At 46.1% G+C, this 11,130-nt stretch overlaps 1 protein-coding gene across 1 annotated transcript; it reads right to left on the reverse strand.

Annotated features, from left to right (window-relative positions):
- Positions 1-711: 711 nt before the first annotated feature.
- On the reverse strand, positions 712-10,162 carry si:dkeyp-69e1.8 (uncharacterized protein LOC100001340 homolog). The gene is made up of 3 exons (XM_039823719.1): positions 9,943-10,162; positions 5,828-5,976; positions 712-1,597 (listed from the first exon to the last, which is right to left on the reverse strand). Exons 1-3 carry the CDS (start codon positions 9,953-9,955, stop codon positions 758-760), a joined length of 1,002 nt encoding a protein of 333 aa, XP_039679653.1. The 5' UTR covers positions 9,956-10,162; the 3' UTR covers positions 712-757.
- Between the last annotated feature and the right edge of the window lie 968 nt (positions 10,163-11,130).

Here is an 11,130-nt window from a genome sequence, read left to right on the forward strand (position 1 = left end):
AAAACACTGTTCACCAACTGCTCCAAACAGCTCTATTGTAGTCCAGCCTTTACTTCAGAGACAGACGTGGTCACTTTGGAACACACACCCTCATACTCTGCTTCTGACTGGCTAGTAGTCCTTACCTAGGTACTGTCAGGGCACACCCTCATACTCTGCTTCTGACTGGCTAGTAGTCCTTACGTTGGTACTGTCAGGACACGCCCTCATACTCTGCTTCTGACTGGCTAGTAGTCCTTACCTAGGTACTGTCAGGACAGCCTCATACTCTGCTTCTGACTGGCTAGTAGTCCTTACGTTGGTACTGTCAGGACACGCCCTCATACTCTGCTTCTGACTGGCTAGTAGTCCTTACCTAGGTACTGTCAGGGCACACCCTCATACTCTGCTTCTGACTGGCTAGTAGTCCTTACGTTGGTACTGTCAGGACACGCCCTCATACTCTGCTTCTGACTGGCTAGTAGTCCTTACCTAGGTACTGTCAGAACACGCCCTCATACTCTGCTTCTGACTGGCTAGTAGTCCTGACCGCTGACAGAAGTGTGATGTCTCACTCTGTAGCTAAAACAGAGAGCTCAACACACAGGGTGAAAAGAGGAGCTGCAGCAATGTGCAGTACAACAAAAATATGTTTTTTTTTTTTTTTATTAAACCATGTAAACCTATTCTGATATAACCTCTAAATACAATTACGAACCTGAAAAATGAGCATAATATGAGCACTTTAATGCATAATACATTAACAGGAGATTGCCTCTCATTTAGTTTTCTTTACTTTTCTTCTCCCTACCTCAGTAGCCACCGACCCCACAGTGGCCCCCATCATACCTCCATACTGCCCTCCCACAAACAGGCTGACTAGTGATCCCAGCAGGGCCTCCACTCTCACCATCATGGGCAGCCACCTCATCCAGCCTTTCAGCTTCTCCCACAAGCCCCAGACAGACGAAGAGGCAGCGGGGGAAGAAGGGGAGACTGCAGAGGGGAAAACACTTTCTATATTCACATTTAAGTCAGCTAAGCTCCTCTCCGCTTCGTCCCGCACTGCCGCCATTTCTTCCTCCGTGACGTTTTCCTCAGGTCGTGAGTCCTCTCCTCTCCTCTGTCTCGCGATCTCCACCTGCCTCTCTCGGACTTTTTCCTCGGCCTCGCGGTACAGAGCGCAGGTGAAGTACGGCGCCCCGCTCTCTCTCGCCGCCTGCTCGACCTTCTCCAGCAGCTCCTCCACCGCTCGCCCATCCTCTGGTTCCTCGCCGCGCGTCTCCAGCGTGTGGTAATGGTCGCTGCATCTTTCCACCAGCGCCCGGAGGTCCTTGCGCCACGTGACGAGGTATTCCTCCAGCTGCTCGTCCTCCGCCAGCTCCTCGGTGTGGGTGAAGAGCACGATGGTGTTGGTGCTGACCGCCGAGGGGCCGAACAGCTCCTTCAGGACGTCCAGCGCCTTGGCCTCGGCGTCGGCCGGCTGGTTCACAGGGACACACAGCAGGAAGGCGTGCGGCCCCGGGCTGGACAGGGCGATGAAGGAGGAGATGTGCCGTCTCCGTTCCTCGGGGTCGCAGCCTGAGCCGAACCACGGTGGACAGGAGACAACCACAACCTACCGAGAGGTGGCAGAAGCACAAAATCAATAATAATAATAATAATAATAATAATAATAAATTTAATTTATATACACACTGAACAAAATTATAAACACTTTTGTTTTTGCCCCCATTTTTCATGAGCTGAAATATCGTTTTATTCCATTCTGATAAAAAGTCCCTGGTACCTGCTAACAGGTACTTTTTTTAGTATTGCCTCCGTCGAGGTTCCAAGCGAGCTGAGGTGATACCAAAAGATGACGTGAAAACCTGCAGACTACTGATTGGTCGGAGAGAATCATCACTAATCACTGCGTCATCATTGCTATAGCGACAGACAGGGGTGTCCTGAACAAACCCGACATTTTTAAATAGTTTAGCCAGCTGTGTTTTTTTTGCTGACTCCAGCCTCTTTAGAAACTAAATGTGTCTTCTGGCAAACAGCCACATGCTGAGTATCAGAAACACTACACACCTTCCACGTTCTGTGCGTGTGTCGCGTTAGGTCACGGCAGTTTCCTGCAGCGTCGCTATAATGACCAGCCATGCTCGCCTCATGCATGAGGCGGTACTAATGGTGCGTTCTTTTTGTCCACCGAAGTCGATCTACGAGTCGTTTTCCGGAGTTACGAACCGGAAGTTGCAAAAAGAACGCCCCCGAGGTCGTATATATACGACTCGTCAAGTCGTCTGAACTCAGAGGACCCCGAGCTCACTTTCAAAGATGGCTACGTCGTGCATCACACGTAGTAAACATTGTGGTTTTCTACAATTTTAAACACTTTTGTCTTTGTTGTAACCAAATGAAGAAGTCGTACACATAGCGCTGTATACTGCTACCTATAGGCATGTCTCTACAGTCTTATTAGGAGTTAAACATAGCGCTGTATACTGCTACCTATAGGCATGTCGCTACAGTCTTATTAGGAGTTAAATACCGCCTGATTAGTTATTTTGTAGCTTGTGCAGCTGAAATTGGCTAGAGACGCTCGGTTGCTAAATGACAACAATGGCCGAGTCTTGAGCAGAAAGCAGAGCAGTAACCTACCCGCGGATATTTGTTTTTCGACACGGATGTGACGTCACACTCGAGCTACTAGTCGCGATTACAAGACAAAAAGAAAGCACCATAACTCTGCAATGGAAAAAACGGGGCACCACGGCCAAGTCGAGCCAAGCCGAGTAGAGCTGGTACTAAGAGTGGGTCAGTGCCATTAGTTAGTTTGATGCAGGTTTTTTTTGCTTTCAATGCTTTTTTTTTGCATTTAAAATTCAGCGAGGAGACAGGAGCTTATGGAAAGCAGGACAGTAAATATTTATGTCGGTGCATTTTTAAGTATATGTGTAAGCACATTTTACAAATAACTTTAAAAATGGTAATTGCAATGATGATTTTGCATACAAATGCATCTGCACCTATTGATAACATTTATATTTAAAATATAAGGCAGTAATAATTGCACCTCATGTTCCCAGCTTCATTTCATTGTCTTTATTTATTTTATTTATAAAAAGGACAACACACACTAATCAACCTTTCCATAAATGTGCCAGTGTTAGCCAGCCGGATCATTTTTTAACTGTAGTCCTTCGGCCAGATGTTTTGAGACCAGAGCAACAGGAAACACGTGTGGTTACATTCAGGATAAAGAGGCATAATCACAGATGTGAATGTTGGCTACATTCACACCAGAAGTATTAATGCTTAATTCGGATTTGTTTTGCTCAGATCCGATTCTTTGTTCACATGACCTTTTAAAATGTGGCCTATATCAGATTCCAGTTTGAACCAGTTTGAAGACCAATAACAATGACATCAGACGCTGGTGCACTAAAGTTGGGGAGGTTATGGAGGAAGCAACCATTACTCTTCACAAGTAAAATAAATGTTCACTACTTTCATTGAATTTGGGTATTTTATTAAATTTTATAGCATTTGAGAAAAAAAAAAAAGATCAAAGAACGTTGAAAATGTTGACAAGAAATGTTGGGGAAAAAAATTTAAAACGTGGGGAAATAAAAAAACGAAAATGTCAACAAAAGCGCAGAAAAAACACACAACAAAAACATTGATTAAAACATTGGAAAAAAATGACAAAAACGTCAGAAATGAGCAAAACATTTGGAAAAGCAACAATAGTTTCAAAAAGGACGACCAAAACGTTGCATGGTCGACGGGAAGACAACCCAAAGGTCAACCCAAGTTAGTAGGTTAGTAGGTTAGGAGGTTGGGAGGTTGTGAGATTGGGAGGTTGGGAGGTTGTGAAGGTTGGGAGGTTGTGAAGGTTGGGATGTTGGGAGGTTGGGAGGTTGGGAGGTTGGGAGGTTGGGATGTTGGGAGGTTGGGAAGTTGGGAGGTTGGGAAGTTGGGATGTTGGGAGGTTGGGATGTTGGGAGGTTGTGGAGGTTGGGAGGTTGGAGGTTTGGGAGGTTGGGAAGGTTGGGAGGTTGGGGGAGTTGGGAGGTTGGGAAGCTTAGATGTTGGAAGTTAGGATGTTGGGAGGGTTGGGATGTTGGGAGGTTGGGAAGGTTAGGATGTTGGGAGGTTGGGAAGGTTAGGATGTTGGGAGGTTGGGAGGTTGGAAGGTTGGGATGTTGGGAAGGTTAGGATGTTGGGAGGTTGGGAAGGTTAGGATGTTGGGAAGGTTGGGAGGGTTGGGAGGGTTGGGATGTTGGGATGTTGGGAGGTTGGGGGGAGTTGGGATGTTGGGAGGTTGTGTTGGGAGGTTGTGAAGGTTTGGGAGGTTGGGAAGGTTGGGAGGTTGGGGTTGGGAGGTTGGGGGTTGGGAGGTTTGGGAAGGTTGGGAGGTTGGGAAGTTGGGAGGAAGTTGGGAGGTTGGGAAGTGGATGTTGGGAAGGTTAGGATGTTGGGGAGGTTGGGAAGGTTAGGATGTTGAGAAGGTTGGGAGTGGTTGGAAGGGTTGGGATTAAGGGTGTAGGGATGTTGGGAGGTTGGAAGGTTGGGAAGGTTAGGATGTTGGGAGGGGAAGGTTGGATGTTGGGAAGGTTGAGATGTGTAATGTTGGGAGTGTTGGGATGTTGGGAGGGGAAGGATGTTGGAGGTTGGGACGAAGGTTAGGATGTTGGGAAGGTTGGTGTTGGGAGGTTGGGAGGTTGGAAGGTTGGGATGTTGGGAAGGTTAGGATGTTGGGAGGTTGGGAAGGTTAGGAGGTTGGGAGGTTGGGAGGAAGGTTAGGAATGTGGGGGGTTGGGATGTTGGGTTGGATGTTGGGAAGGTTAGGATGTTGGGAGGGTTAGGAGGTTGGGGAGGTAGTTAGGAGGTTGGGAAGGTTGGGGAGGTTGGGAGGTTGGGAAGGTTGGGAGGTTGGGAGGTTGGGAGGTTGGGAAGGTTGGGAAGTTGGGAAGGTTGGGAGGTTGGGGTGGTTGGGAAGGTTGGGAAGTTGGGAAGGTTGGGAGGTTGGGGAGGTTGGGAGGGTTGGGAAGGTTGGGAGGTTGGGAAGGTTGGGAGGTTGGGAAGGTTGGGAGGTTGGGAAGGTTGGTAATGTTGGGAGGTTGGGATCTTGGGAGGTTGGGATCTTGGGAGGGTTAGGATGTTGGGAGGTTGGGATGTTGGGAGGTTGGGAAGGTTAGGATGTTGGGAGGTTGGGATGTTGGGAAGGTTAGGATGTTGGGAGGTTGGGATGTTGGGAGGTTGGGAAGGTTAGGATGTTGGGAGGTTGGGATGTTGGGAGGTTGGGAAGGTTAGGATGTTGGGAGGTTGGGAGGTTGGGATGTTGGGAGGTTGGGATGTTGGGATGTTGGGAGTTTGGGAAGGTTAGGATGTTGGGAGGTTGGGAGGTTGGGAAGGTTGGGATGTTGGGAAGGTTAGGATGTTGGGATGTTGGGAGGCTGGGAGGTTGGGAAGGTTGGGAAGGTTAGGATGTTGGGAGGTTGGGATGTTGGGAGGGTTAGGATGTTGGGAGGTTGGGATGTTGGGAGGTTGGGAGGTTGGGATGTTGGGAGGTTGGGAAGGTTAGGATGTTGGGAGGTTGGGAGGTTAGGATGTTGGGAGGTTGGGAGGTTGGGATGTTGGGAGGTTGGAATGTTGTGAAGGTTGGAAGGTTGTGATGTTGGGAAGGTTAGGATGTTGGGAGGTTGGGATGTTGTGAAGGTTGGGATGTTGGGAGGTTGTGAAGGTTGTGATGTTGTGATGTTGGGAGGTTGGGATGTTGTGAGGTTGGGATGTTGGGAGGTTGTGAAGGTTGTGATGTTGGGATATTGGGATGTTGTGTGTGCTTCAGTCCTACCTGTCGGCCTGCAGCCTCTCCTCGGTGTTTGCTGCACTCCTGGATGACGGCGGCCTCTGTGCCGGGTTGAGAGTCCTGCAGGCCCAGGATGGTCTGGACTGCTGATCCCTTTCCTGCCCCCGCCCGGCCCAGCACCACCAGCCTCAGCTCTGCTCAGCAAAGACACGAAGCCGAAACATGATTATGCTTTTCATCGTATACTCTATTTATTTATTTATTTATTTATTCATATAACAGGGACAGTAAGACAGTCATGGACAGCCCCATAATTAGCTCAAAAGCTACATTTCATTCACAAAGGGAGTTATGGCTAGCCTGACAAGCCAGACTCACATCCAGATGCTGGGTCTGGGAACTCACCATTGGCAGGGCTCAATCTGAGGGGCGGGATAAACGGTTGTCTTTCAAATTCCCTTTGCACGCAATAGGATAGCGCTACAACCAACCAGAGTATCCATCTTCCTTTTTTAAGAATGACTTCAGTGCTTAACTCCAAGTCTTCCAGAGTCGCGGCCAAAGCCGATTCCAAAGACCGCTGTTCTCCAGCAGCAGCAGCCATCTTCTTGGTTTTCAAATAGCAGGGAATTCATGCAGAACCGTTGCAACTCTGCCGTTATTATGTTAAGCCCGCCCACCGACTCTATACACGATGTGATTACCCTGACTAGAGTTTGATTTTTCCAGCTCGCAATCCAACGGAGAGTTGCTAGACTGACCCTGGCTGCAAATTACATTTGCTGCCGCTAGGGTGGTCTAGATTTCTAGGTTAAGTTATGGCATCTTTGGGGTGGCAGTAGCTCAGTCCACAGGGAGTTGGGTTGGGAACCAGAGGCTCGCAGGTTCAAGTCCCTGTAGGACCAAAGTACGGAGTGTGGACTAGTAGAGGTGCCAGTTGGCCTCCTGGGCACCAAGGTGCTCTTGAGCAAGGCACTGAACCCCCAAATGCTCGTGGCACCTGTCCAGCACTCACAGCCCCCTCACTCTGACATCTCTCCATTGGTGCACGTATAGGACCTGGGCATGTGTGTGTAGTGTGTTCTAACAACAGGGTGAAACAATGGTAATTTCCCCAGTGGGGATCAATGAAAGAATAAATTATTTTATCACTTATTTAAATTTTCTGATTCAGACGGGAGTACAGAGAATAAAGATTATAGACTACATCAGAGGTTCTCAAGCTTTTTCAATAATGTACCCCCCCCCCCCTGAACAGTGTTTTTAAGCCATGTACCCCCTAACCAGCGCAAATCATTTTTGGTAGAAAAAAAAAAAGTCTCTATAAAGAGGAAGAATACAGTGCTGTCAGAGATAGATTTACTAAGCCACAGCCTTGGACCTGGAAAACATTTAAATGCTGGTGGAAAAAGGAGACAAAAACTTTTTGTTTAAACCAACAAAACCTTGAAAAAAATGACGGTAGGAAGAAGGAAGGAAGGCGAGAATAGGTCAAAAATAGTAATAAAAACAGTAGAAAGAAGGAAGGCAACACTAGGACAACAAAAGTGAGAAAAAATTCAAATAAGCGACAAACTTTGAAAAAAGAGACAAAAACTTCTAAGAAAAAAAGACGTGTAATGTAAGGAAGAAAGGCAAGAATAGGTCAAAATAAACGAAAAAACCTTCAAAAAAAGGTGACAAACTTGGAGAAAAAAAGACAGTAGAAGTAACTACAGCCTTGGAACTGAAAAACATTTTACAACAAATCTTACGTACTCCCTGCAATCCTCCAGAGTACCCCTAGGGGTACACGTACCCCCATTTGAGAAACACTGGACTACATCATACAAAATAAAAACACTTTCCATCTTTTAACTTTTACACCTAGTGCAATAAAACTAATGAATAAACTGCACTAATCTGCACCTTTCTACATATAAAGCATATTGTACACTCTGTGTATGGTGTGTGTGTGTGTATGTTTTCAATAAGTTAATAGGATGTTTATCGGTTTGCTGAGACCAAAGAGGATTTTCCGGCCTTGGCTGGACAATAAAGTGGATTCTAAACATTGCATCATACGAGACATGACTGGTTATGTTTCAGCCATGATTTCAGTTGTGATTTAAAACTAGAGAGAGTAGTGCTTGGTATTACATCCAAAAAATTTTAAAGGTCCCATGGCATGAAAATGTCACTTTATGAGGTTTTTTTAACATTAATATGAGTTCCCCCAGCCTGCCTATGGTCCCCCAGTGGCTAGAAATGGTGATAGGTGTAAACCGAGCCCTGGGTATCCTGCTCTGCCTTTGAGAAAATGAAAGCTCAGATGGGCCGATCTGGAATCTTCTCCTTATGACGTCATAAGGAGCAAGGTTACCTCCCCTTTCTCTGCTTTGCCCGCCCAGAGAATTTGGCCCACCCATGAGAGAGAGAGACATCATGGCTTTCAAACGACCTCCACCTTGCCCCCCCTCTCTCAGAAATGGCACATACAGTATATGGAAAGCTCATTGTGGGACTGGCTCTAGTGTCTGTAATTCTACACCAAGGCTGAATTTCGGGAAAGAGACTTCAGATACAGTATTAGGGGACCACTAAGGCCTATATAAAAGAGACTTCAGATACAGTATTAGGGGACCACTAAGGTCTATATAAAAGAGACTTCAGATACAGTATTAGGGGACCACTAAGGTCTATATAAAAGAGACTTCAGATACAGTATTAGGGGACCACTAAGGTCTATATAAAAGAGACTTCAGATACAGTATTAGGAGACCACTAAGGTCTATATAAAAGAGACTTCAGATACAGTATTAGGAGACCACTAAGGTCTATATAAAAGAGACTTCAGATACAGTATTAGGGGACCACTAAGGTCTATATAAAAGAGACTTCAGATACAGTATTAGGGGACCACTAAGGTCTATATAAAAGAGACTTCAGATACAGTATTAGGGGACCACTAAGGTCTATATAAAAGAGACTTCAGATACAGTATTAGGGGACCACTAAGGTCTATATAAAAGAGACTTCAGATACAGTATTAGGGGACCACTAAGGTCTATATAAAAGAGACTTCAGATACAGTATTAGGGGACCACTAAGGCCTATATAAAAGAGACTTCAGATACAGTATTAGGAGACCACTAAGGCCTATATAAAAAGAGACTTCAGATACAGTATTAGGAGACCACTAAGGTCTATATAAAAGAGACTTCAGATACAGTATTAGGGGACCACTAAGGTCTATATAAAAGAGACTTCAGATACAGTATTAGGGGACCACTAAGGTCTATATAAAAGAGACTTCAGATACAGTATTAGGGGACCACTAAGGTCTATATAAAAGAGACTTCAGATACAGTATTAGGAGACCTCTAAGGTCTATATAAAAGCATCCAAAGAGCACCATGTCATGGGACCTTTAACTCGTGTGAAGAAAGATGAGCGTGTTGTGTCAGACTAGTCTGATGAACTATGCCTCTCATTCCTCATGACCTACCCTATAGCCAAAAACATGATTTAGCAGCTACTCAGTTCACATGAGTGAGAAGCAGACATACAACAACAACAACAACAACAACACCACTACTTCATCACAGAACGCTATAGTCACAAAACATGTTTCAAAAATATTTGAATATATTTTTCTTTCTTATTCTAGAGATAACATTTTATTCTAATCTAAATCCATGTAACTCTAACCCCACACAGTTGCCTCTGATATATGCTCTTGACGGCCTGATGTGTGATCCGAGCATAAGGAGGTAAACTGTCCTGTCAGTGGGGGAAGAACAGGATTGTGGGTAATTGTGTACATCAAGCAGAAGTTTGCAACTGTAGCCTACTTTGTGTTTATGTAATGTGTGTATACTACCGAGTGTAGGCCTATAAGCCTATGTTGTCCGAAGAGTAGACAAGTTATTTGAATACTCCAAAACGTGATCGACTATCTGTTGTTTATTTGGTCAGCTGGTTTTAAATGCTGTGTCATGGATCCATGTAGCATATAGCTTTCGCATTTCAAAGGGGTGGCAGCACCGTCTCTCTCTCTCTGTTCATCTCAAACCGCACAAACACCGTAAACACGCCACGGGGAGCCGCCCCGACTGACTTCTCTCTCACCGGGAGCCTACAGCTCTTCAGAAACATTAAAAACCAAAGATCCAGCCTACCAGATGTTGACATGTCGGCTCCTGTTCACTGCCGAGTTTAGGGTTGAATCCGTTGAATCAGGGATGATGCTCACACTTCCTTGTTCCTGCCCGTGGACTCGACTCGACTTTAAGAAAGCGTGAACACACCTCCATCTGTTGTATGTAGGGCGTCTCAAACCTGGGCCCGCGGACCGCGCGGAGATCGCTGGAAAAATGACTCAACAGTTTTCTTATCATTTCAGAATCGCGTCATACTCTGAAAGCCACGCCCACCAGGGCAAACAACAGGAAAATGCCTAAAAGCTGATGTGTGATGATGTTTACTACGAACACAATAAATAACCCATGACTTCAGTTTTTATAAGCTGCCAACCCAAAAAACTTGAGCTTTTATGAAGACAAAAGTGGATACAGACATGAGGAATCAGCAGGGAGAATAGGAAGGCTGCGGGATCCGGACATGGGAGCGTGCCTATGTTCCCACAGTGCTATGTTCCCACATTTCTAAGATTTTTTTCAAAATTAGGCCCTATGTTCGCCTAACCCCTAACCCTAACCCTTGAAGGGAAATGTAGGAACACAAGACCTAATTTTGAAAATGTCCTAGAAAGGTGGGAACATAGGGCCTAATTTTCAGTGAAAAAGAATTCTTAGAAATGAGGTAACATAGGGCTGTGGGAACATAGGGCTGTGGGACCATTGGACTGGGGAACCTAAGGCTGTGGGACCATAGGGATATGGGAACATAGGGCTGTGGGACCATTGGACTGTGGGAACATAGGGCTGTGGGACCATTGGACTGGGGAACCTAAGGCTGTGGGACCATAGGGATATGGGAACATAGGGCTGTGGGACCATTGGACTGTGGGAACATAGGGCTGTGGGACCATTGGACTGTGGGAACATAGGGCTGTGGGACCATAGGACTGTGGGACCATAGGGATATGGGAACATAGGGCTGTGGGACCATTGGACTGTGGGAACATAGGGCTGTGGGACCATAGGACTGTGGGACCATAGGGATATGGGAACATAGGGCTGTGGGACCATTGGACTGTGGGAACATAGGACTGTGGGACCATTGGAAAGTGGGAACATAGGGCTGACCCCCCTCATACTATGCTAATGTTATGCCCGATGTTACATTTGTAGCAAGCATTTCGTTACCAAGTTAAATATCCGAATATTAGTTTTAGGCTAATAGCG

The sequence above is a fragment of the Perca fluviatilis genome, chromosome 15, assembly GCF_010015445.1.
Source record: "Perca fluviatilis chromosome 15, GENO_Pfluv_1.0, whole genome shotgun sequence".
Classification (NCBI taxonomy): Eukaryota; Metazoa; Chordata; class Actinopteri; order Perciformes; family Percidae; genus Perca; species Perca fluviatilis.